The following is a 27493-nucleotide window of genomic DNA, read 5'->3' on the forward strand; positions in this document are numbered from 1 at the left end:
AACGCCCTATTGTGTATTGTCTTCCATTTTTGTGAGTAGAATAAGGTTCTTAATGTCCTGAGTACATTTCTCCTCCCTGCCCCTCATCACAAACTAGCACTAAGCTTGGGTTGTAACATTGTGTGTTTAACATCATAGAGAATCTCATAAAACGGGGGATAAGATTTGTTAGTGTGTATGGCACAAACAAATAAGAAAAATATTACTAGTTGAAAGGAAACTCCTGGTATTCTTCATAGTTTTACATTTTTGTACTTGCTGCTTATAAAAGCACTTGAATGGGAAACATGCATATCTTTGTACAAGATTTGTTGGCTCTTCCATTGTATACTGGGTGAGCTGTGTATATCCCAGCACTCATAAACAACCCTAAGGGATTTCTGTAACCACTTTGCCTCCCACTGTGCTCCCCAGTCACTCTCTTTCACACACACTTACACATCCTAAACAAAATCTTGAAGCATTTGTTTTTGGGGAAGAACCCATGCTAAAAATCTCAGACTTTGCAAACTAATGTAAGAAATGAGAAATAGAGCAGTCACAAGTCTGCAATCCATGACTATGAATAATTAAAGTGACAATCAACAAAAGAGAAAAGAATAGCTTCTGAAATGATATTTGATTTTGCTTTCAGTCCATTAGCCCACCAGACTCCAGTGGTGACCCAAACAACATGACTCTCTTGGCAGAAGAGGCTCGTAAACTGGCTGAACGGTAAGGCCCAGTGTGCCAGTACAAAGTGGCAATGTAAGGGTAGGGCACTTGGTTTTTGCCTTCTTGAGGGCTGCATAGGCCCCTGCTGGGAAATGGAAGGCTAACCTTAATTTGCCTGGAATGGAGCAAGCCTCCTTTTGCTCAATACAAAGCTGCAGCTGCTTGGATCAATGGTGGGGCATTGAGTTCTGGGACCTGTAGTCATCAGAGCTGTATATGAGTATTACTGATAAGGGCAACCTTTGGCCTAAACACCATGCTGTAGAAATGTAAAATCATAGTAGTACCCTGCAGTTGCTCTCACAAGCTTTACTGGTGTGTTGGCAGTGGGCTGGGGAGACAACACCGCTTTATTAGCACCCTAACTGTGGTACTGGGAGAGGAGAGGGGGAGGAGTAGATGGGAATAAAATTGGCTGGTAATTCTAATTGGATTATTTTCCCTCTGTAATATTGTCTAGACACAAACAAGAAGCTGATGACATTGTGCGCATAGCAAAGGCAGCAAATGATACATCCACAGAAGCGTATACATTGCTGTTGAAGACACTGGCAGGAGAGAACCAAACTGCAAGTGACATAGATGAGCTCAACAGGAAGTGAGTCAGTAACAGAAAGCAGATTATTCTCTCCTGGGTTTGAATGGGGAAGGGGGATGGTGCTTAAAACAAGATGTCCTCTGTACTTTGGCTGGTGGGAGGTACCTGCTTTTAAGCAGTAGGTTTCATGTGAGTTCTCTATTTCAACTTCTGTCTTCACTTCTGCCAAGACAATTTTATCCCTCTTTTTCTGATTCAGTAAAAGAATGAAATCATAGGCTAACTGGATACTCTGCTGTCTCTTAGGTATAATCAAGCAAAAAACATTTCACGAGACCTAGAGAAACAGGCTAACAAGGTGCATGCGGAGGCAGAGGAAGCTGGGAATAAGGCCCTGCAGATCTATGCTAATCTCACCAGTCTTCCTGCTGTGGACTCCAAGGGGCTAGAGGTATCTGAGTCAAGCAACATGCACAGTGTGTTCAAAGATCAATGGTGGCAAATATGAACTGGTGTGATAAATTACTAATGCCTTGTTTAGTGCTTTGCAAACAATACCAGAGCTATCACCTGTATGTTTAAGTGCCATGTAATTTTTGTCTGTATGGAGTAGTCAGGACCTTGACATTTCAGTCCTCATCAGAAAGACCCACACAAAGGAAATTGCATGTTTCTCTATTTATCCATTTCTGAAGGATGAAAGACAGAGTCACCTGCTTTTAGGGAAAGCAAGACTCTCAGACCTAATGCCGAGCCCTCTAAGCTGTTCCCTTTCCCATTCTCTCTCCTCCTACCCTCCCCCCCTCCCACCCCACCATACACACACACTAGAAGAGAGTTTGTTGTAAGCTTTCTTGCATAGGGACTGTCTCTCTCTGTGTTTTGTATTGCATTCAGCACAGTGAGGCCCTGATCCTGTTAAGAATTTTTGAACATCAAATTAGTAATAACAGAATAGTAGGAGTCTAACTGCAGCTTCTGTCTCTTTTGAGCACAGGAAAGTACACAGTGTATCTGTTGTCTCCCTGCAAAGAAGTTCTGTTATGTTCACAGAAGCTGGTTTTGTTTCCGATCTTTACATACAGAATGAGGCAAATAAGATCAAGAAGGAGGCAGAGGAGCTGGATCAGCTCATTGACAGGAAGTTGATGGATTATGAGGATTTGAGAGAGGACATGAAAGGGAAGGAGCTGGAAGTGAAGAATCTCTTGGAGAAAGGAAGGACTGAACAACAGGTTAGTTCTGGGGTGCGTAGGCTCTTACTTTGTGAAGTGACCCTAAGGAAGCAAATGACAGACCAGATCTGAGAGATTCATTCATTCTTATGCTGCTAATAACTGACTTTGTGGACATCAAGGTGGGTGGAGGGAGTAAACCGCAGGTTCTGAACACAAAATAGGAAAAGCTAGTGAAAATGCAGTGGTGTTGAGATTGTCACTGGAGGGCATAAACAGCAGCGGACTGTGCTATGTGGGGCTGTGTCATGGGAACAGGTACCCCTCAAATGATTGTGTAGAGAAAGCATAGTCTATCATTGGTAATGAGCCCTTTGTTTGTACTGGTCTGGGATTTGCTGGGCCACTGGCATGACACATTGTTGCGTGGTTAGATTTTGTTCTACAGAAGACGAGAATATGCTGAGCTGTGTTATGTATCTCTAGACTGCCGACCAGCTGCTGGCCCGAGCAGATGCTGCCAAAGCTCTGGCTGAAGAAGCTGCCAAGAAGGGGAGAGAGACACTAGAGGAGGCCAATGACATTCTCAGCAATCTGAGAGGTATAAGAGAGACCTCTAGGGACAGTAGCTGTACATGGTTTGTATAATGACTGGGCCTCTTCCATCTGAGGCAAACTGGTTTAGGGAGTTGTGTGGTTTAAGCTCTTGCCTCTGGAAACTAACTTTTCATTCAACAGCGACCATAAACCTACATTGCTAGCCTCCACTTATAATTTAGCATCACTATACAGTCTGCGTATTGAGCCTCAAACCCCCCTGATCCGCAGTCACTGGTATTCTGGAAGATCGGAGCACTGCATTTGCCAGAAGGGAGAAAGACAATAATAAACTTGATCTTCTATTCCTATATCAGTGTAAATACTGCCCTGACTGCCTGTGCAGTCAATCAGTACATCCTGGGTTAACACCTGTGATACCACCAGCGTGTGTGTCTCCTATAACAGAACCAATAGCACTCCTTTCAAAGGCATTGACCAGCTTGCCCCCCGTCCCCTATCGTTCTTCTTCCCTCCAATTTTAAAGGTAGCATAGGCTGTGCTGCTTGCTAGGCTGCTGGCTTGGTTTCCTTGGCCTGACAAGTGTCTGAGCCTTCCAGAACAGGAGGCAAAACATTTCCTGAATTTTTATCAGATTTTGACAAGCGTGTGAATGATAACAAGACGGCTGCTGAGGAGGCACTGAAGAAGATTCCTGCCATTACTCGAACCATTGCTGAGGCCAATAATAAGACAAGGCAAGCAGAGCTGGCTCTTGGTAATGCTGCTGAGGATGCCAGAGAAGCCAAGAACAAAGCAGACGATGCTGAGAAAATTGCAAATTCTGTCCAGAAGGTGAGACTCTCACAGCACTGTTTGAGTCACTCTTTGTGAAATAGTAAAATTAATTGAGTAAATTTATTTCTGCCCTGTCTGTCCTGATGGGACTATGCACTTCCTGCCCGACTGAGTGGTGGTAAGCCCATGGTGAGCTAACATGGTTTTCACAACCCACTGTGTAAACTCCAGGGAGTGAGATGAGTAGATGTGAAATCTACTGTTGAATTGTGTGGTTGAGCTTGCCTCCCATCAGAAATGGCACATACAGCAGAGAAACTTGCCCTTTGGTGCATTATGGGAGAAAGAAAGGGGTGAAGAATTTTCTTTTGTATCCTGCGTGTTCCATCCTTTTTGAACCTTTTATCTACATTGACCTTAGAATGCTGCCAGTACAAAGTCTGAGGCCGACAAGACGTTTTCTGATGTGACAGAGCTAGACAAAGAAGTGGATGACATGCTGAAACAGCTGCAAGATGCAGAGAAGGAGCTGAAGAGGAAGCAGGAGGATGCTGATCAGGATATGATGATGGCAGGCATGGTGAGTTATTCTGGGAGCTGAATACAGTGTGTGGGACAGTAGGAAGAGTGGATACTGGTATCAGTGGTGAAAGCTGGTATGGTGGCTCTGTCATTCTTAGTATCTTATCGGCTGTCCGGTTGCAAAAACATCTGGTTTGGGTCTCAAGTCTAGTTAGTGACTTTTTTTTTTTTAACTAAGTTTTGTAAGAGAGAGAAGAAAACCAGGATTAGAATGTAATGCCTCTTGTAACTTTAACTATAGAGCACTGCCGCAACTTTATAGTCTGGAGACAGACTTCCATGACCTAAGACTTGCCCCATCTCTAAATGAAAAAATGATTGCAGCCCAGAATGGTCTCTCTTGTCCAATGGAAGCCTCCTCCATTATTAGTTTTCCCATAGAAGGTTAAGTAATTTGATATGTGTATTGCCCTGCTCTCCATATTCACGCATCTGAGCTGTGATACAGATCTAAGACTGAAAGGGGTTGTGGATTATTATCCTAAACAGAGGAGCCAGGGATGCAAAACAGTGTCTAGAGACATATGAGAGTAGCCCGTTGTGTTGTTGTTGGGCAAGTTTAATGATCTAGGAAGGCAAGCGCTGGGTGGGGAAGCTTTGCGATGAGGAGAGGCAAATCCATTATGATCCTGACCACTTTGACATCATTGCATTTACACACCCTTTTTTTTTCTACAGGCTTCACAGGCTGCCCAAGAGGCAGAAGACAATGCAAGAAAAGCTAAGAACTCTGTTAACAGCTTGCTCACCATCATTAATGACCTTCTGGGACAGCTAGGTATATATCTAATTTACAACTCTCCCCACTCCTAGCAGAATTCTGCTCCTAAACAAACTTGCCTTCTTCTTCAGAGCATTGTTTTATTGCAGAAGCTGGAAAAAAGTAGCATAGTGTCTAATGGTCCATTAAATTATTTATTTGGATTAGCTTGGTGTCTAGTGGTCCATTAAATTATTTATTTCTGAATCAGTATTTTGTGGGTTATCCACAAAGACTCACAGTGTATGTGGTGTGTTCATTGCTGCTTTGTGTGAGCATTGCAGATGTGACTTTCAGTTCTGCAGTGTCTGAGACTGTTTGGCCCTTACTGTACAAAGAAGGCTGGTGTGTGTATGTGAGGAGATCTCTTTGTCCTCGTTTGTGTCCTATGCTCAGATTATATTCCTTTCTGCTTCTGGAGACTTAAATAACCGTTTTGGTTACTCCATCTCCTGTGATGGTCCCCCAGCAGAGAAGGAGAGCAGAGAAATGATGAAAAGCCCACTAGCTCCCGTTTTGACAAATAGGTTCATGATCTTAATATTGCTGCTTGGAGGAGTCTAGAGCCCTTTTGACAAGCATGCCCTGGCTTCTTCAGGAAAGGAGGAAAGGGAAAGCTCCTATTCAGAGCCAAAATGAAGGGTTGAGAAGGAACAAGGTAGTCCTTCCACCCTCTTCTCTCTCAGATACAGTCACCTACAAAGGAGGCCACCAACAGAGTCTCTCCAATAGATATTGAAAGTAAAATGAGAGCAACAGCTGGCTTTAGACACTACTATAGTCTTCTAAAGGCAACAGGACTTCAGTTAATTACAATGGAAAATATTTTCCCTAACTCGTTAAACCTTCTTCTTTCCCTCCACGCTGCCCACCCTGGACTTTTGTCCTTGTGTCATGAACAGCTTGTCGGAAGAATGTATATTCACAATAAACGCCTTGCTTTTTAAAAAATTCCAAGTTCTGCTACATCCCAAGACGTGAGTTAGGATTTGCTAAATCCCTCCTATGTTTGCAAAGCCCTAGCCCAGCGACAAGTAGAGAATAATTAACCATATACTGCACAGCTGTGATTCAGTCATAGGGATCATATAAGCTTATAAACTGTAGAAGTGAAGCTTATGTTAAGAACCCGCAAGATGGAATTTCTGACCTTTTGTTATTAAATTACATTAAAGACAACATTTAAAAATGTATTATTGAAAACAAAAAGATCCATATCCTCAGCTTGTATAAAGCAGCAGAAGATCTGGCCCACGATGTGTGCAATGAGTTAGGATCATTTAAGTCACCTGTTACCCATGGAGTATAGAGACTGGGTGATAGGCTTATTATTTATTTGTGGTGGGCTCAGGTAAGTGTGGTGTTTGCATCCAAATACAGAGGAACCCACTTATTCTGAAACTCCACCTTGTGAAGTGTAATGGTAGTTTTGCTTTGTTTCATGGTATTGAAAGTGCCAGTAGCAATTCCAGTTAGTATTAATGCTCTGAAAACAGTTATTTCACCGTAAGACGGTTCCACTGTATTAATCCATAATTTGCACTCTACTGGTTAAGTGCTTGAGAGCAGGCAACAGCCTCATGAAATGTTAGTGGAATTCACTGTGTGCACTGCTGGTTTTCTAGGGCAACTGGACCCAGTGGACTTGAACAAACTGAATGAGATCGAGGGTACCCTGAACACGGCCAAAGATCAGATGAAAGATAGTGACCTGGACCGGAAAGTGGCTGAATTGGAGGATGCAGCCAGGCGGCAGGACGAAGCCATACAGGCCTACAACAGGGACATTGAGGATATCCTGAAAGACATTAACAACCTGGAAGACATCAAGAAGACCTTGCCGTCTGGATGTTTCAACACCCCGTCCATTGAGAAACCCTAAGGGTGTGCTAGGGGTGGGATGGGGAGCATTCCCCCAGTGACTTGTGGAGCAATTGTTTGGCTATGGAGTGCCTTAACACACAGAGTACCTTCTTCAAATCCCCAGCTCTCCGCTGCTCACAGTTGCTATCTTCTTTCCAAATCAGGAAAAGTTGCAAAGTTTTAAAGAGAAGCAAATTAAATAACAATTTCGGGGCATCAAAGGGTTTTTTTTATAAATTTTCTCTTCCTCAACACTCCACCTCTGCCCCTCTCTCATACACATGTCCCTTTGATTTGCACAAGGATGTGAAATGTTTTGGACTACTCTTACTGTGGTGCAGAAATGACCACGTGAGACGGTGTACTGTGGGGCAAACTAGCTCTCGTTTTTCTCCTCTTCCCCCTAACACCTTAAAACCTCCTCAGTCCCAGAGTTCGCTGTTTCTATGAAGGAAAGGGTTGGCTATCAAAGTATTATTACAATGGCCAGTATAGCTGCACTCATAAAGAACACTAATCCCCTTCCCCAAATGTTAACTATTTTAAAAAAAAAATCTATGTAAATTAGTGGCCAATCAAAATATTTGGTAGCCATCTACCAAATGGTTTAGCATCTTTCTAGAGTGCAGTATATCCATCTACTGAGAAAGATATACAGCCTCTGAGAAGAGCTTGAGGGAGGAAAGGGAGAAGAATGGGGTGATAGGTCTCAACAACATTACTGTTGGCCTATAAACTAGAAATTTTGTCTCATATCTGTGAACAGCTGCCTAACCCAATTCTCCAGGTAGGGAAGCTTGCAAGTGATCAGCTCGGATCTCCTCAGTAATAGTTACTAGGAGTCTCAAAAGAAAACTTCTGGGGTGAGAGAGAGACAGACAGATTTTTTTAAAGCCACTAAGATCTTTTATAGAAGAAAGCAGATCGCTTTTACCAGTTTGTCTGAATATGAAGTTGATGTCTTCAGGTAGAAAATGGGTGTCTAAGATAGAGATGTAAGGGTCTGTCTCTCCATCCTCTTGCTATCAGGGGATGGTATTTTTACACTACAGTATCAGGCTTGCCTTTGTTATCATCCTATCCCTGTTTTCCTGCTGATCTCCCAGTCTTCCTAAGGTGCTGCAGCACAGATTGTTCAGGCCTAGCTCTGATGGCAGATATCCAGCACGCACAGTATTTCACACAGCTGCCACTGCTTGCCTCTTTAGAATTTCTATCCAACTCAATGACACCTGCTCCCACCTAGTTAAGCTGCCTTGTAGGGTGGGGGGAGAGGTTGCCTTTAACTCCTCCCCCTTGAGTTTTCTCATTAGATCAGTCTGACACCACCTGCCTTTGAGATCCATATATATCTATCCTTAAACACTATGCAACTTTGTACGTTTGCGTAGCGGGGAAGAAATTATTATCTGACACACACTGGTGCTATTAATTATTTCAAATTGATATTTTTGAGTGAATGTGGGTTTTTTGTCTTGTGTCTGTTTGTTTTATCTTGATTATAGAGTGAGGAAGTCTATCTTTTTGTGTGTGTGTAAATATACTCGGTCCTATTTCCAGAATGGCACGGTCTGTTCTCCTCTACTTGCTTCCTTTTAACCATCACTACACGTGCACCATATATCTCTTCCATTTATTATTCCTTTGGGGTCAGGCATCTCCCCTGGCCAGGCTCCTGCTCTCTTCCCTCCTTTGTGTTTGCAGTATCTCTATTCTGTGGTATTAATAATAACCCACTAGCCTCTGTGTGCAGCCCAATGATGGGGCACCCAGCCTCTCTTCCAGAGCCAGCCCCAGCCCCTCGAAGGACTCTGAGGTGTGTAGCTCATAAGAAACTGGTTACCATCTTTGTTTCTGACTAATGAAAGTGAGATGCTGATTTTTGATGGTTGTGGCTTTGCTCCTGGGAGTTGTAGCACTATTATAGGCCCAGTAGAGGTCTAAATGCTGAATCTGTAGCCTTCCTACATGTGCGAGAAATGAGAGCTCAGTTTGGGGCTCTGTACAGCATCAGGGATAGAGCTACTGGGCAGGGGAGAGTGGTTCCAGCCCGCCCTCACGTCTCCTGCTTCTTTCCCAGAGCTTGTTACAATTTACCAAAAACTGACTTGGAATTCCCCTGCCTGTGAATGCTCCTAATCCCACCAGTGGAGGAGAGCTGCCTTCGCCCGTCGCACTTCTGGGACTTTCATATCAGTATTTCCTGGCTGGCTGCTCTGGTCCTGTGGGTGCCTCCTAACCATGTCACCTCTGCCAAGGCTGTGGAAAGAGCAGATACAAAGAGGCAACACCATGCCCTGGCTGACCTCAGGCCTAAGGTTTCTGGCTTTTCACTTTTTCTTAAGCTGTTTTTAACAGATTTTTATTTTTTAAAAAAGGATCTTTATAAGCAATCTCTTAATACACTACTGCCGTACAGCCCCATTATGTCATTGTATAGGTCCAGTTATTTCTTTGCATAATGTGATGACAAGAAGGCTGCTGGTAGAATGCTGGTTGTCACAGGGAACACACAACAGTTCCCTCATTTTATTCTTGCCTGTGGTCTCCTCCATATGTGCCTTCACTTCAGCTTTTGCCTTAATCTGTGGTCTTGCTGTCTGGGGCGGTGAACAAAATGCAACACTTTCAGTTTTTTTATGTATAAAACAGTATTTCTTATTTATAATAAAGTCTGAATATTTGTAACCCCTTATACCGTGACTTTCTTTGAGTGTTCCTTTATTTGGGGGAAGTGGATGGTGACTTGGCATGTACGGTTTGCCTCTTGAAGTGGGGGTTGGAATACACTCTTTCTCTCTCCCCCTTTTCTGCTGGGATTGTTTTGGTTTATCTGCTTTGAGAGGACCTTACCTAAATCTTCTCTCGGGATTTGTAACAGTGAAGAGAGCTCATCTCATGAGTCATATTTCTGACTATGCTCTTGTGGGAATTGATAGATGGATGCTAACTTTCTCTGAACTTTCAGAGGCCATACATATATGCACTGCATACCTTCTGCTGCCCCTGCTTTGTTTGATGTAGGTGGTAGAGCCCTGCGCAGGACAGTTTTTTTAATCCTGCTCCTGTCCCACCCTGCAATACCTTCTCCCACTCCCACCTGCTCTTGCATTTTTATCCTGCTCCCACCTGCAAAATCCTTAGATCCCGCGCAAGAGAGAGATTATCCCCCGCTACTAAAAAAAGAAAGGGGCAGGGGAGGGGGGAAGTCAGTTAATATATATACACAGAGAACATCAGAGTTATGAACTGACCAGTCAACCACACATCTCATTTGGAACCAGAATTATGCAATCAGGCAGCAGCAGCGACAAAAAAAAGAAAGCAAATACAGCACAGTACTGCGTTAAACATAAACTACTAAAGAAAATGGAAAACAGCATTTTTCTTCTGCAGAGTAAAGTTTCAAAGCTGTGTTAAGTCAATGTTCAGTTGTAAACCTTGGAAAGAACAACCATAACGTTTTGTTCAGTTACAAACATTTCAGAGTTACCAACAACCTCCATTCCCAAGGGGTTCATAACTCTAAGGTTCTACTGTAAAACGGAATTCAGACACAATTTTTATCACTAAAAGAATAAAACAGATCTTACTAAAACCATGTAAAATACTTTTAACTCCTGTTACAATAGACATCAAATCTCTTTCTATCCCTTACTTAAATGTAAGTATTAAAACCTTTATTTAAAAAAAAGAAAAAGAAAAACTTGCTTTACATTGCTAAATATCTATTTATAACAAACTGATGAGAGATTAAGTGTTTTCCCACAAATTACCAGTGTGTTTTTTTTCTTTTTTGACAATCCAATATGGCCACAACAAAGTACATTTTACCCACCCCCACTATTCTGGCAGCGGGTCCTGCAGGACCTGTTGAATCCCAGTTCCGGTGCAGGGCTCTAGTACTAGTAGGTGGTATCAACACAGTTACTTCTGAACTGACTGCACCATCTGCCTGCTAGAGAGGGGGAGTGCTCCCATCTCAATGTTCCTTTTTAACGTCTTGCTTTACTTCATCTTCTCTCATCCTTTCTCATTTCAAGGATTTTTTATGAAGTTGAAAACGTGCCACTGTGGGTTACTGCCCTCAGGGGTCAGAGAGGAGGCCTTTCTTGTTAGAGGTACATCCTTCTTCAAGACAAGTCTGTGCCAGCAACAAAAATCCCGTCCTGGCCCCTGTTCAAACAAAGCATAGAAGTTTAAAAAACAAAAACCCAAAGTGAGTTGCAAACGATTGTGGTGATAATTAGTTCTCTCACACAAGGGAGTTTTAGTTCTTTTGGCTAAAAATAAAATCAGTTACATGCTGCAGTTTTCCTTGTCACTGAAGGGTAAGTGTATATGGTGTGGCCAGCTGGTCGAGCGGGGGTGCTCATCACCCATGGAAGAATTGAAGGGTAAGCAGTATGTTTCTCTGCACACCGTGAAGGTAAGATCTGCTCTACCTTGATTGGAGAGGCTGTAGAGAAGAAGTGACTCTGAACTGAAAGATCACCTTCTTCTGCGTTAAAGGGAATTTAGCTTCTATGTTTAAATTAGTGATCCTGACATTCCCTGGACTGTTCCGAGTGACCTCCACCACGATTGGCAGTGGCAAGAAGGAAACTTCTTCTCCAATCTCCGCAGCTTCCATTCATTCATAAATTTCATAGACTCTAAAGCCATATGGGAGGGACCATTATGATCATCCAGTCTGACCTCCTACAGACCACAGAATTTCACCCAGTAATCTCTGCATCAAGTCTATAATTTCTGGTTGCACTGGAGTTTATCTTTCAAAAAGTCATTCCATGACAAAGAATCCACCACACATATTGGTAAGCTGTTCCGATGGTTAATTACCCTCACCATTTAAAAGTTTCTTATTTCCAGTTTGAATTTCTCTACTTCCAGATCTTGGATTTTACTAATGCCATACATTAATTCCTAGGCCTGGCCTAGATTAGGATTTCAAGGTGTGACACTAGCACCCAATGTCACCTGCTCCCATCTGGTTAAGTTTCCTTGTAGGGTAGGGGGAGGAGGGTGCCTTTCACTCCACCCTTTATTCGCCCTCTGACAAGGTAGCAGCCTCTGGAGTTTTCTCATTGGATCAGTTTACTTGGTCGTATTTCCAGAGTGGCACAGTTTGTTCTCCTCTACTTGCTTCCTCTGAACCTTGACAACTCATGCACCATTTATTATTCCTTTGGGGTCAGGTATCTCCCATGCCTGGATTCGTGCTCTTTCCTCCCATGTTTGCAGCATCTATGTTCTGTGGTATTGACAATAACCTGCTTGTGTGTGCACTCAGCTGAGTGATGAGGCATCCTGCCTCTTCCAGCAGCACCAAAGGACTCTGAAGTGTGTAGCTCCCAATGAACTGACTACCTTCTCTGTCTGTGACTTGCAGAAGTGAGATGCTGATTTTGGATGGTTGTGGCTTTGCTCCTGGGCGTTGTAGGCCCAGTAGAGGTCTAAGAGCTGAATCTGTAGACTTCCTACATGTGCAAGAAATGAGATCTCAGTTTGGGACTCCGTACAGTATCAGGGACAGTGCTACTGGGCTAGGAAGAGTGGTTCCAACCGGCCCTCACGTCTCCTGCTTCTTTCCCAGAGCTTGTTACAATTTACCAAAAACTGACTTGGAATTCCCCTGCCTTTGAACACCCCTAATCCCACCAGTGGCGGAGCGCTGCCTTGGCCCGGGGACTATCTAACATGCTAACTAACACATTTTTAAAGTCTAGTGTACTCTGCTTCTACCATTTTAAGACATGTTACTACAATGTGCATTGGCAGCAATAGATTTCCTAAACGTATTGACTAACATGCTAACATCACACCTTTAAATCCTAGTCTAGAGTAGGCCTTTAAATGGGTCCAGAATCTGAATAAGCCCGATTATCTTCTGTCCTGGTGAAGAACTCTCCATGTTTGTTTGGGCTAGCACTTCCTACTGATTTTCTAACGTGGTCTCTTGTTTATCATATAGAAACACAAGTTTAGTCAAGAGTGGGGAGCGGCTGGTTGGGTTCACTGCTCCAAAATATACCCTGAATTACAAATATCCATGTTTCATGAGCAAACTTCATGCTGTAAAATCAGTGGTTTTAGTTCATAACAATATGATCAGGGGGGTTGTACTAGAAACAACGCTGATCTTGCACAGGCTGTTGTTGATCTCAAGGTTCTGTCTGCTTTCTGTGCCATCCAAGGTGCTGCGGGGAGGAAAGAACGCTTTCTGCCTTTTATCTCATCCCCAGACTTCAGGAGATAACACCTGATCTATAGACTGAGGACTATATCCTCAGCTCAGATAAATGAGTTTAGCTCTATTGACTTCAATGGAGTTGTGGCGATTTGCACTAGATGAGGAGCCTTCTCCCTCTGGAGTTTCTGACCTACCACTTGTGGATGATTTTGCCTTCTCAAGGTACTAGCTTTTCAGGACTCCACCAGGGAAGGGTGTTCCTGAGAATCATCTTCCTCGCCTGTCTTTCTGATAGATGTCTGACACCACTGTGCTCCCCCTTCAGAAACGACAGCAGCCAAGGATCTTTGGTCTTGCCTGCACCGTGAAAAATGTATTACAGCAACTGTGCAGCTGTACTGGTGGCAGCCAATGTGCCAAGGAAGACAATGTTCAGGGGGTTTGATCCCCACGTAGTGCAAGAGCCTGAGCTCTGTATAAACTAGTAAGCTAGCAGTAAGAAAAGGAGTACTTGTGGCACCTTAGAGACTAACAAATTAATTTGATAAATTTTAGTCTCTAAGGTGCCACAAGTACTCCTTTTCTTTTTGTGGATACAGACTAACATGGCTGCTACTCTGAAACCTGTCATTAAGCTAGCACTGGTTGCACTGTGACTGGAATACTGGTGCTAATTTTTCTAGTGTCACAGCACGTTTTCAGACCAAGGCCAGTGCTAATCAGTGTTGTAGTCATTGAAAGCACAGATTGCCCCCATCTGCATGCCTATCCTCTGCCCTCACCCCTGCCACCCTCTCTTAACATGTCAATAGGAATTTTTAGACTCTCTCACCTGCTCCTCTCTGCAATCTAAAGAAGTTTAAATCCCTTTGCTAGCTGCCTGCCTCTCACTAACCCCTGTTTTATCTGGTGAAAAAGCAGGGTTGCTTTCCTGGGTGACATGTCAGTTTCAATAACTTAGTGGGCCTGACAAGACATACAGTTGCTGTCAAAGTCGAACCTTTGGGTGAATGTCCTGGACAGGTTTCACTGTGTTATTGTTCCTTTTGATTAATGTCCATTTTGTATTGCTGTCCACTTCTGATTTGGTAGCAGGCTGCTCTTTACTGAGCCTGTTTAACTAAGACGGTGTCTTCTGAGCTTCCTCTTCAGTGTGATAAATTATCCCCCCTTCAGCTTATTTGTGTAATAACATGGAGGTGCACTTTACAACTGGTAAAATGATAGAGATCCCTGCCCCAAATAACTTGCAATGGAAGGCATGAACAATTGCAATACGGCTAATGGGTGAAGAGCGCTGTGAGGACAGGATACAGTCGCTTTGCTCTTTCACTGTATCCTGGTCAGCGATTGGTCAATATAACCGTTCAACAGCATTTTCTTTAGGTGTTGGCAAGGTGGGGGTTCTTCCAGGTTCCCTGTATGGCCAGGCCTGTCTTAAGACTGGCTGACTGCATTGGGATGTACCTGGACTGGAATAATGGTGAGGATTCTCCACAGTTCCCTCAAGTGCATCCCAGCCTTGTTACCAGTTGCTACCTTCCGGTCGCCAGAGCGTTCTACCTGGGTTTAAACTGTCTGCATCGCCTTGTCAATGAGCTTGAGTATGTGATGGTTCCAAGACCAATATCACAACCTGAAGGAGGTAATTGCACAATGTTCCCCGTCCTGTGGGGCTGTTCCCTCTTGTAAAATCAAGCAGCCAGTCTCTTTCTATTGGTGGACCCTGCCCAAAGCCCTTGTTAGTGCAGTAGCTCACTGCTACAGGTGGGTGGAATCTCCTGGTCAGGACTGGAGTGGTCCATAGCTGGAGTACTGGGAGGAAAACTAAGCATGAAGGAGGCTGGAGACTGTTCCTTCCAGCTCAAGTTTGCGGTTTCTTTGGGAGGCACTTGACGTGGTGCATAAGATGAACTGCAAGTAAGTAAGCCCATGAAGGAAGCAGCAGCCTGTTGCCTGTTATACTGAAATGGAGTCTGTGGATTGTGAGAAGCTCCAACCCATCCATAAAGGAGTTAATGCAGGAAACAGATCCCCAAGACAGGGGATGGTACTGAACTGAGATCTAAATGCAGATAAGGAATTCCAGCAACTCTACAGGGCACTTCCCCCGCCTCCAGGACTGGTAAAGGCAGAGGGAGACTTAGCATTGCTTGTATTTCTGTGATTCTGCTCAGCGTTGCATGAGCTGTGTCTCATGGGAAGTGGAGGGCGGCTGACAGCTGCTGACCCCAAGGAACTGCCATTTGTTTGCTCCTGCGATAACTGGCATGTCACAATGTCTCACCTCAGAATTTTTTCTGGTTTTTCTTTGTTTAACTTTTTGCTTGCTGGAACCAGGCAGGTTTGCCTGCTGAAGTCTGTGGGCCATGCGTGTCCTTCACACAGCCCTTACTAGGAGCCCTGAGGAGGACCACCAGCAATAGTGAAGGTGCATGCAGCACAGAAAAGAGGGCTGGAAAGGTCACCTTTGTGCTCTTCCCCCCCACCCCCAGCTGATTGGGCAGTGGCCTGGTCTCCCATGGTAACTAAAGGCTGCTGTGGTACACCACTGCCAACAGTCCTGAGGTGGCAACACAACCGCCAGGGATCAGCAAGGGGTAGCCACGTGATCTATGTCGGCAGCATGGCGTGGGAGCGGTGTAGGAGGATCCCACTACAATGAGCTGACCTTCCTGCGGCTCCAGCAGAGTGGTGCCAAGTGGCTGCAGTGCCAGGATCTGGGCTAACGGGGCCCGGGGAAAGGAGGAGAACGAGGGATCCAGCAGTAAGATGGTGGGATTGCGCTGGGGTTGCTTTATTGGAGTACTTGGTGGTTCTGCTTCGCTTTTTGTTGCGGGTACTGTTGCGTGGTGGTGGTAGTACAATCTGTCTCCGTTTTGTGTGTGTATGACTGAGGAGTCCTAGGAAGTGCCCCTTTCCGCCCAGGAGAATGGCGGGGCTGAGGGAGAGCAGAGGGGAGGAACACGAGGACTAGGACAGGTGGCCTGGCTGTGTTGAATTGGCAGCAGTGAACCAAATGGCAATAAGGTAATGGCAATGGCCAAAGGAGGTGGCGGCTGGGGTCCTTGCAGCTGAGGTAAAAACAGCTGATTGACTCAGGCAAAGATGTCTGGGTGAGGGCTTTCTGAGGGAGCTCTTGACTCTGAAGGGCTGCTACTGCAAGAGTGCAGGGGGACCATTAGGACCCAGTGCCCTGGGGCGTTTCCTCAGTGGAGGTCTTATGGGGAAGGGAAGGGATGCTAGGAGGCCTGGCTCTGCCCACTGGCTGGAGTGAGGATTACTTTCGGGGGTGGGGGGGCCCTTAGGGGCAGCCCTCTGGTGGCTACGGATGGTGAACGTGCCCTGCCTGGAGGAGGCAGGGCGGTGGCGGGGGCCTTGAGCAGCTTCATGGCACAGGCCAGGATTGGGCTGGGTGCTGATGGGCCACAGCTATACAATGCCCAGGTGGGGCATGCGCATGCATTCTGAGCTACAGCTGTGGCAGGCTTAAACTGGGTATGTTCAGTGTTCAAGGGAACATGTTCCAGATAAGATTCCCTAAGCTGATAGAGAGCAGCTCTGGGAGTTACAGGGAAATGTCAGGAATGGTGTATATGAACTTCCTTGGTGGCCCGCAGGCGCCTGGCAGCAGAGTTGCTACAGGATTGTGGAGCAGAGAGAAGAATGCAGTAAATGCAGAAGAAAGGAAATAGATTCCTTCCTTATCTCACTTACCTGTGTGTGTGTTTTGTGACGGACAGGCAGGGCGTAGGCTAGGCAAGGCCAGACATGACTGTACTTCCTTGCGCTGCTGACACCTCAGCTGCAGTCTAGCCAGGCAGGCCTGCCTGCCTTGCTCACTGGAGCTGCATGGAAGGGCACAGTTCCTGAGTGATCTGCCACAGCCCAGAGGTGGTGGAATTCGACTTGAACCTCAGCTGGAAGAAAGGTGGCCCTGGGGCTGTTAATCTGAGTAGGGAGGCAATCATGGGCTTGATAATTCTGGAGAACATTCCTGTGAGACATGCTTTTACCACAACCTGGCCGCCTCCCTGTCCTGTAACTCTCAGGGCATTTTTAGAGCTGGTGACAGGTTGGGTCTTGCTCACTGGATCATTGCTTTCCAGTAAGAATGAGGGCAAGGCAGCCTGGACTTTGCAGTCACTGGAATTAACCAGCACTAATGGGTTCAGGAAATGCCAGGAATCTACCTGGTACCTTACAAATGTTCCTGGCAGAATCCCATTTTGGCAGGGTTCCAGATTTTATTCAGGGGACCCTTTTGTCCCATGAAAGCTGTGAGGCAGCCTGGCCTAGTGAACTAAGCACAGGCCTGGGAGCCCAGGAACTTCTGCATTGTAACCACAGCCCTGCCACTGACTTGCTTTCTGTGGCCGTGGGCAAGACACTTAACCTCTCCAACCCAATTTCCCCATCTGTAACACGGGGTGAAGATATTGTGATGCATCCTGGGGATACCCAGGGTTGGGAGGCACCCTCCTATCACTTGCCCCTAGTGGGAGGAAGCCTTGTCTTTGCCTGCTGAGGGTCAGCTCCCCACTTCCGATCAGCCCAAGGCAACACAAGCACACCCTTTGCAAAGGAACAGTACATCCCAGCTTACCAGTTTCACTTAGTTCTTCTTCGAGTGCTCGTTCACGTCCATTCCACATTAGGTGTGCGTGCGCCGTGTGCACAAGCGTCGGAAACTTTTTCCCTTAGGCTCCAGTCGGGCCGGCGGGGCCACCTAGTGGCGCCACGGTGCCCCGTGTATATGCCCCCGCCAGTCCGATGCCCTCCAGTTCCTTCTTACCGTCAGTCCCTTAGCCTTTAGAGTAGCTGTTATCAGTTCGTTTTACATATAGATTGTGAACACTTAAGTGATTAGGTGCTGGAGACCTCCAGCCACCTGCCCTGGGCCCACAGCTTCAAGGCTTGCGCCACGTGCCGCAAACCTACGCCAGTTAGTGACCTCCACAACTCGTGTCTACGTTGCCTGGGGGATGGACATCAAACTGAACGGTGTAGGATTTGCAAGGCGTTCAAGCCAAGGACAAGGAAAGAAAGAGACTTTCGCCTAAAGCAACTGTTGATGGAGGCCGCATTGCAGCCATCGGGCCCGGAGCACCTGATGCCTGCTCAGCCTTCCTCGGTGCGTAGTGCCCCGGAGCCGTCGGGAGACCCGGCACCAGCGAAGCACCGTAAACTGTCGGCCCCGGAGCTCCAGGCTAGGCCTAGGCACCGATCGTCCTCCCCAGTGTGGCCCCCAGAGCAGCCTAAGGAAGGCGCGGCCGTTTCCCACACAGGAGGCTGGCGCCTCCCAAGGCACCGAGCGCCAACAAGAGCGGGAAGGCCGCAGTACTGGTGCTGGCACAGCCAGCACGAGCCCCACCGAGCCCAGGCCTAAGTGAGCTCAGTGTGGACGATGGGCTCGAGGGCATAACGGATCAGCCCTCTACGCCCGGCACCTTTGAGGCTGCAAGGGACCTCATCGAGCTGTCGGCGGCGAGCTCCCTCCTGTATGGGGAGAACCCTCTGGCACCCATGCCTCCGGTGCTGTCAAGGGGTAAGCCGGCAATGGTGTGCCGCTTGAAGACACCGTCCCGGCATCGCTCCTGGAGTTGGTCCTGGTCGAGCTCCGACTCCACAGACTCGCACTTGCCAGCGGCCCAGAAGGAGGTTGCAGCACCGGCTGTGGGTTGCTGCAAAGAAGCACCAGAAAGGGCATGCCGCTCTCCGGCACCACCCAGAGACTGGCACTGGGAGCAGTCGAGACAGCCCTCACCAGAGGTCTCCAGCAGACTCTCCCGGTCCAGGGAACACTGGCACTGGTCCCAGTCCCGCTCAGCCAGGAGCCGCTCGTTCTCCCACTGGTGCAGATCGTTGGCACCCCCATGGCCTTCGCGATCGGTGTCGCTGCAGTCGGGCACTGGCTCTGGCCGCTATAGCTACCCGCACCAGGGCCCAGACAGCAGGGACCCTCAGGGGAGCTGGCAACCCGAATGGGGGCTGCCAGGCCATTGGCCCTTCTGGACCCCCTGGGCCTATCAGGAGCGCCAAAGGGCCCTGTCCAGGCCAAGTTACTTAGTGCAACGGTCCTGGTCCCCGCACCGATGCCAGACAGTGCCGGAGGCAACAGTATCCAGGCCTTCAGCATCCCCCCAGCACAGAACGGAGAGTCCGGCACTGAGCCCGGTGCCATCCCATGGACTCCCGCCCCGGCCTGAGCCGGGAGCCCCTACCATGGGAGATGGGGAGCAGGAGGACCAACCAGAGGGAATCGAGCTGCAGCTAAACTCCTCATCTTCCCCCATGAGCCGGTGGCGGGTACAGAGGTGTCCAGCCCTCTGCCAATAGACCATAGAGCCCACCAGGAACTGCTGCACAGAGTTGCCCAAAATTTGGGGTTGCAGGCCGAGGAGACGGTTGAGCAGGAGGACCCAATGGTGGACTTTTTGAGCCCTGAAGGTCCATCCAGAATAGCACTCCCACTTGTTAAGACCATTCAGTCTAACTATAAGACTATATGGCAGACCCCGGCTTCCAGTGCTCCAACGGCTAAAGGAGTGGAGCGTAAATACTTTGCCCCATCTAAGGGCTGTGACTTCCTTTTCTGCCACCTGAGTCCATGCTCCTAGTGGTTTCGGCAGTGAACGAAAGGGAGCTCCATGGACAGCGGGCCCCAGCCCCTAAGGCCAAGGAGGTGAAACACCTGGACCTTTTTGTCAGAAAGATGTACTCATCTGGGGGCCTTCAGTTGAGGATTGCTAACCAGCAGGCCATCCTCAACAGGCACAATTTCAACTCCTGGGTGGCAGTGGGGAAGTTTAAGGACAACCTCCCGCAAGGTTTCCAACAGGAGTTCATGGCCCTGGTGGATGAGGGCAAGGCAGTAGCCAAGACCTCTCTCCTGGCCTCCCTGGATTCGGCAGATGCAGCAGCTAGAACAATCGCGTCAGGGGTGGTCATGAGGCGCTCGGCATAGCTCCAGGAGTCAGGCCTGCCCCCCGAGGTCTAGAATACGCTCCAGGACCTCCCCTTCGAAGGGTCTGGGCTCTTCTCGGACCAGACAGACGTGAGGCTGCATAGCCTCAAGGACTCGCGGGCTACGCTCAAGTTGCTGGGTATGCACACCCCGGCGACACAGAGGAAGCCCTTTAAGCTGCAGCCTCCCCCTCAACGCCAGTACCAGCCTCGCCATAGGCATGAGCCTTACCGTAGGCGAGGCAGGGATAACAGGCGACGGCGCAATAACAATAATGCGCCGGGCCAGAACCAAGGCCAGCACAAACCCCCGCCAGGCACTAAGCCAGGCTTTAGAAGGTGCGCTCGAGGACAGCGTACCAGACCAGTCACCAAATCCGTCCCTTTGTTTCCTGAACTGTCTGTCCTGTTTCTCCCGTGCGTGGTCCACCATTACGTCAGACCGTTGAGTCTTACGCGTGGTGCGGAATGGGTATGCGCTGCAGTTCGCCTCCCTCCCACCCCCTTCCCAATCCCTCTTCAGAGACCCCTCTCATGAGCATCTCCTAGAGGAGGAAGTCCGCTTGCTGCTACAGGCGGGGCGGTGGAGGCGGTGCCTCATGGCCTAAGGGGAAAATGTTTCTATTCCCTGGAATTCCTCATCCCCAAGGCCAAAGGGGGTCTTCACCCAATCCTAGACCTGTGCGGGCTCAACAAATTCCTGGTCAAGGCCCGGTTCTGCATGGTCTCTCTGGGCACCATCGTCCCTTCCCTGGATCCGGGGGACTGGTATGCTGCCCTCGACATGAAGGACACATACTTTCATATCGCCATTTTCCCAGCACATAGGCGGTTCCTACGCTTCAGCGTGGGCCGAGAACATGACCAGTTTGCGGTTCTCCCGTTCGGTCTAGCCGTGGCCCCAAGGGTGTTCACAAAGTGCATGGCGGTGGTGGCGGCCTTCTTACGGAGGCAGAGAATCCAAGTGCACCCGTAGCTTGACGACTGGCTCCTGGTGGGCCGATCCGAGGCGGAGGTGCAGGACCATGTGGAGGTGGCCCTGAGATTGTTTCGCGAACTGGGGCTCCTGGTCAATGTCCCCAAGTCCACACTCGTACCCATGCAGAGAGTGGAATTCATAGGGGCGGTCCAGGATGCGGTGCAGGCCAGGGTAAGCCTTCCAGTATCCCGATTCCGGGCTATCCAACAAGCGGTGGCCTCCCTGCGCCAGTTTCCAACAACAACGGCCAGGTGCTGCCTGCGGCTGCTGGGCCACATTGCAGCATGCATGCACATGGTCAGGGATGCCAGACTGAGACTAAGGACTCTGCAGGCGTGGCTCAATCGGGTGTACCGCCCAGGCAGGGACCCCCTGGACTTGGTAGTGACAGCCCCAAGGGATGTGCTGGACTCCCTGCTGTGGTGGCAGTCCCAGCCAGTGGTTTGCGAAGGTATCCCCTTTGCCGCCCCACTTCCAGACCTGACGCTGGTGATGAACACATCAGACCACGGATGCGGGGCTCACCTGAGGGACCTCATGATGCAGGGGTTGTGGTCCGGAGTAGAGCAGTCACTCCATATCAACATGAAGGAGCTCAGGGCAGTTCGTCTCACCTGCCAGACCTTTCAAGCCACTCTGAGAGGTCACATCGTGACAGTTCTGACAGACAATACAACTGCCATGTTTTATATAAACAAGCAGGGCGGGGCTCATTCCCCGCCACTCTTTCGCGAGGCTCTCCTCCTCTGGGACCTTTGCATAGCCCATGCGATTCACCTCGAGGCGTCCTATCTCCCGGGGGTGCGGAATGAGCTGGCAGACTCCCTCAGCAGGTCGTACCGCATGCACGAGTGGACGCTCAGGGTGGACGTCGTGCTTTCGCACTTCCGCAGGCGGCGGTTTCCCCGGGTAGATCTGTTTGCCACCAGGGCCAACGCCCAGTGCCCGCGGTTCTGCTCATTCCAGGGCTGCAGCCTGGGCTCACTCGCGGACGTGTTTGCGATCCCGTGGAGAGGAGGCTTGATGTATGCCTTCCCCCCCGCTCCCCTTGGTGCACAAGGTGCTGCTCAAGGTGCACAGGGACAGGCGGCGGTGATCCTCCTTGCCCCAGCCTGGGCCCGCCAACACTGGTACACATTGCTCCTAGAGCTGTCGGTGGAGGCCCCAGTAGTCCTGTCCCTACACCGGGACCTCATTACACAGGACAGCAGGTGGCTTCTCCACCCCAACCTGCAGTCACTGCACCTGACGGCGTGGAGGCTCTGTGGCTAAACGCCCTGGAGAGCCAGTGCTCCCTTCCTGTGCAGCAGATTCTGCTTGGCAGTAGAAAGCCCTCTACCAGGGCAGCCTATATGGCCAAGTGGAAAAGGTTCTCGTGTCAGTGTGAACCCCGACAGGTGCGGCCAGGCCAGGCCCCGGTGCAGGCCATTCTGGAGTACCTCCTGTACCTCAAGCAGCAAGGGCTAGCCCCGTCCTCACTCAGAGTGCACCTGGCAGCCATCTCTGCCTTCCATCCGGGGTTCTCGGCGGGCTCGGTGTTTTCCCACCCAATGGTGGGCGGTTCCTTGAAGGGTTGGAGAGGGTGTTCCCGTACTCCCGCCCCCCAGTCCCTCCATGGAACCTTAACCTTGTCCTTTCTAAACTCATGGGACCCCCTTTCAAGCCCCTTGCTACCTGTTCTCTCCTCCACCTTTCCTGGAAGGTGGCATTTCTGGTTACCATTACCTCAGCCAGAAGGGTGTCCGAACTGAGGGCCCACACCTCTGAGCCACCATACACAGTATTTCACAAAGACAAGGTGCAGCTCCGGCCACACCCCAAGTTCCTCCCTAAGATGGTGTCCCAATTCCATCTGGGCCAGGACATTTGTCTGCCGGTGTTCTTCCCGAAACCCCATACAGACCTGAGTCACCGCAGCTTGCACACGTTGGATGTGTGTCGAGCGCTGGCGTTCTATTTGGAGTGCACCAAGCCCTTTTGCAAATCTGCGCAGCTTTTTGTGGCCATAGCCGAGAGGGTAAAAGGCCTCCCGGTGTTGGTGCAGCAGATCTCGTCTTGGATTACAAGCTGGGTGTGCTATGAGCTCGCAGGTGTTCCGGCCCCGGCGGTCATGGCCCACTCGACCAGGGTGCAGGCGACTTCCATGGAGTTCCTGGCACAGGTCTCGATCCAGGAGATCTGCAGAGTAGCGATCTGGTCCTCTGTGTACACCTTCATGACCCACTATGCGATCAACCAGCAGGCCAGAGAGGATGCAGCAGTTGGCAGAGCGGTCCTCGGAGCAGTTGTTCCATGACTTCTACCATCATCCAGAGGTAAGCTTGTAATTCACCTAATGTGGAATGGAAGTGAACAAGCACTCGAAGAAAAAAGGGTTACTTACTTTCTCGTAACTGTTGTTCTTCGAGATGTGTTGTTCACATCCATTCCACCACCCACCCTCCTACCCCTCTGTTGGAGTCGCCGGCAAGAAGGAACTGGAGGGGGTCGGGCCGGTGGGGGTGTATACATGGGGCGTAGTGGTGCCACTCGGGGGGCCCGCTGGCCTGATGGGAGCTGCTAAGGTAAAAAGTTTCCGCTGCTCGTGCACGCCGCACACACACACCTAATGTGGAATGGACGTGAATAACACATCTCGAAGAACAACAGTTACGAGAAAGTAAGTAAGCGTTTTATCACTGCTCTGCTTAACACACAGCGTTTATGTATGTTTAAACAAGCATGTTTATTTAGAAAAGTATAGTGTCTAGTGATAGCAAGCAGAAGTACTGGAAACAGATGGTTGCATGTAAAATAAAATTGTTACATGCATTCTAGAACCTGGACTGACTTACCTAGATACTTTCATGTCTTCGACCAATGTGCTTCCAGTGTGCTGCAGCCAGTCTTGGCCATGATCTTCCGTTCCTAAGCCCCGTCACACAGTAAGCTTGCCCCTGGGTGGAAGATGCTGTGTATTGCTTTGCATTACCTGATGTACCAGACAAATCCTTTGGTATTAGGCACAAGCAGGATGCTTTCTGCTGATTGTTTTGTTCCTTAGATTCTCTCTATATGTAGATTTTGACAATCTTTTAATTAGTGCCAGGCTCAGTATGCAAATAGGCCACTGTTGTGAAGTGGACAATACGCTATGACCAGACATAGAAATAAGGGTCAATTACCCACTGCCTGATGCAAACCTGTCTGACACATGTAACCTCATGGAGACCCTGTCTTGTCTTAGGAACATAATTTTCATTATAGAGTGATAACTTCATAAATAATATACTTATATGTATTTTGCAATGATTATGGCCACCAGCAGGCTACTGGATCTCAGTAGAGACTTCACGTGCCTCCCCATGGGTGAGTTATTAGGCATACACCCAACCCACAGGACCCTGTAAAACTATGTGTATCCCCTATGCCAGTTGGCACTGAGCATGCCCTGGGTCACAGATATCTCACGGAGATGAGGGCAAAAAACCTGCATTCAGCTTTTTGAAGAGGTAAACCACTACAAGTGCTAACTACTCAGTGCGTGCGTACTCCAGCCTTCACCTCTAAACCCTGCGCTCCAGCGGAAGGCTCTTGTAAAGGGCTTCTACCTCATGCTCTCCATTCAAAAAAACAGGATTGGCGTTTTTCCTTCCCTACCACCTCTGCTGCCTAAAATCCCTTTTAGCACATGTGGTAGAGGCTCATGCAGTAAGCTCCAGAGTCCCTGGGTTCAATCCTGCCTGCCAGCGACCAAGGTCTGGCGTTACACTGCCCCTGCATAATGCATGATATCAGGCAAGATGTCTATACATGGCTGCAGGTATTCACTTGAAGTCTAATTTAGCTAGTTGGCTTTTAGCACATGTGGTAGAGGCTCATGCAGTAAGCTCCAGAGGCCCTGGGTTCAATCCTGCCTGCCAGCGACCAAGGTCTGGCGTTACACTGCCCCTGCATAATGCATGATATCAGGCAAGATGTCTATACATGGCTGCAGGTATTCATTTGGGGACATAGTGACTTAGGCATTGCAACGCTGGGCACAACAATGCCTAAATACCTTTAAAAATCTGGGCCTGATTTCGGAGTTTAAATCTCATTTATTAACAGAAAAGCCAATGCAGAACATAAACGAAACTTTCACCCCAACATCTCAGCTGGGTAACTAGATCATTCTGAGGCCACCTGTCCCCCACCATGCACGTGAGGTCACCCTGGTGAGGGCAGCACGCTCTGCAAAATGGAGTCTGTGCAGTGTGCCCTAGTACACACTGTGCGTACGAGGTCATGCTGTCAGGGACAACTGAGGGGATCATGTGTTTTCTGGGGATGTGTCAGTGGCCACCCTACGCCTGAGTCTAGTGCTCACCTCTACCCAGGCTCTTCCCCAGGGGTCCTCTCTGTTCCAGGCTCTGCCCATGGTATGAGGCCTCTTGCCCTGACCAGAGTAAGACCCTTCTCTGGAATCAGGGTTCAGGGATGTCCATGCATTGCGATTCTTTTCCCAGGACAGCCGGTGATCTTTGCCAGCCAGGCTTCCAGCCAGTGTCAGCAAGACCCCTGGCTGAGACCTGGCCCTCCTTGATGCCTGCTGACTGCAGCCCTCTGTAGAGGAGGCTCTCCTCTCTAAAAGCACCTCTTACAGGCTCCCCATTCTGGTGGCTTTCCTAGATAGGATTGCCAGGTGTCCGGTTTTTGACTAAAACACCTGCTCAAAAAGGGTCCCTGATGGTTCAGTTAGCACCACTGATTGGGCTGTTAATAGTCCGGTTGGTGGTACAGGCAAAACTTTTCCTGCCCTTTAACAGCCTCTGCAATGGGATATGTGGTGTCAGGAAAATAATCTTTTAAAGGACACAGCAGAGAGATTTTTCAGGCTGTATAAGGAAAAGCTGTTCTTACTGTTCTTAACAACCCCTTGAAATCTCACTAGGCGAATAGAACCCTTTTCTCCTGAGTCCTAGGCAAGTGCTGTATCCACCAGCTCATACTCCCTCAGGTATGTAAACTAACTTCTTTCCAGAATTTGCTTGTTACCCTGTTGTGCTGAGCATCTCTTTTAAAACTACTGACCCTGGTTTACTTCCTAGTTCTTGCACAGAGGTAGAATGGAAACTTAGGGTTGGCAAATCTCTATGCAGCGAGGCACATAGAGCCAGAAAATGACGGTTGCTGATGGTCCGGGGTAGGGTGACCAGACAGCAAGTGTGAAAAATCAGGATGAGGTGGGGGGTAATAGGAGCCCATATAAAAAAAAAGCACCAAATATCGGGACTGTCCCTATAAAATTGGGACATCTGGTCACTCTAGTCCGGGGGCGCATCCTATGCCAATTTGTGCACTCAGGTTTTAGTCTAACTGTAAGTGTTCATGCTGTTCGTTTAACTTGATGGAATGAACTCTTTTTTTTTTTTTTTTTAGTGGGGCTGCCAGAGATGACGCATCTGAATTGAAGGATCCAATTTGCAACCATCAAAAACAGCTTTATGACACTGCTTCACTGGCTATTGATCCTTTTCACCTTGTCATTGGTATAAATCTTGCCAGGTCAGTATATCCTGAAAGCTAAATCAGCTGTTGGTCAGTAGCCAAATAGGAAATAAACAGATGGTCTCAGTCCAGGCCCTAGTGCCCACATTGCCCCACCCCTCAGAAAAGGTATTGTGGTTGGTAGCTTTGTTGGCAGCATTAGCATAAAGAGACGCATTTAATTATTGGCATAGAACCAGAGTTACCTGCTTACTTAAAGAAATTTCCCCCCTAGAACAAGATCAAGGCCCATCTGATGGGAGCAGTATGGGGGACGTTGTACTGCTGCAATCAGCACTGTACCTATTCTGCACTGCAGTCTCTGGGACAGTCAGTTATGGTCGTTTAATTAGCCTGAAATTTACTTTTCAAAATGTACAGAGCCATCTTTACAGACATATTAACCTAGAGTCTATAACCTTGGAGAATATTCCTCCTAGATGGCAGTCTGTTTTTAATCCAGCGATGGAAACCCCCCTAGGATTCTTGCACTGGAGAGAAACTCTTTTACACCATTTAATACCAAACTGTTAAATCATTAGGTCAGTCTTTACAACCACTCTGATCCATTGGTGAGACCTTCTCCAGCAAAGCCCAGAGACTGCTATGTTGCTTTTACATTACAATGAATCCATCTAGTTGAATATCAGACCCAGAGAGTAAGGGGCAAGGGAAGAGAGAGAGAGCACCTTTATAGCTGATATCAGAGATCATTTTCATTTTACAGTTCCCCAACTAATAACAAAATGGAGGTCGAACTCTTCCCCTTGTTATTTATTAAGACCTTCTTCAAACTGTGCTATCATACCGAAGTGACTATATAAACAGAATGTCACATGCAATTTCATTTCTGTGGGGGACTGGATGCACTCTTTTCTTC

General features: G+C 48.3%; 1 protein-coding gene across 1 annotated transcript in view; it reads left to right on the plus strand.

Annotated features, from left to right (window-relative positions):
• The window catches only part of LAMC1 (laminin subunit gamma 1), a 133245-nt gene extending 126153 nt beyond the window's left edge, over nucleotides 1–7092 (plus strand). Inside the window, exons 20-28 of the mRNA XM_077823908.1 lie at nucleotides 635–714; nucleotides 1175–1312; nucleotides 1559–1703; nucleotides 2338–2487; nucleotides 2914–3028; nucleotides 3620–3819; nucleotides 4184–4342; nucleotides 5023–5122; nucleotides 6730–7092. Coding sequence (XP_077680034.1) covers nucleotides 635–714; nucleotides 1175–1312; nucleotides 1559–1703; nucleotides 2338–2487; nucleotides 2914–3028; nucleotides 3620–3819; nucleotides 4184–4342; nucleotides 5023–5122; nucleotides 6730–6986 — 1344 coding nt within the window. The 3' untranslated portion in view covers nucleotides 6987–7092. The remainder of the gene's footprint in view (nucleotides 1–634; nucleotides 715–1174; nucleotides 1313–1558; nucleotides 1704–2337; nucleotides 2488–2913; nucleotides 3029–3619; nucleotides 3820–4183; nucleotides 4343–5022; nucleotides 5123–6729) is intronic.
• The last annotated feature ends 20401 nt before the right edge of the window (nucleotides 7093–27493 follow it).

The sequence above is a fragment of the Eretmochelys imbricata genome, chromosome 8, assembly GCF_965152235.1.
Source record: "Eretmochelys imbricata isolate rEreImb1 chromosome 8, rEreImb1.hap1, whole genome shotgun sequence".
NCBI classification, from domain to species: Eukaryota; Metazoa; Chordata; order Testudines; family Cheloniidae; genus Eretmochelys; species Eretmochelys imbricata.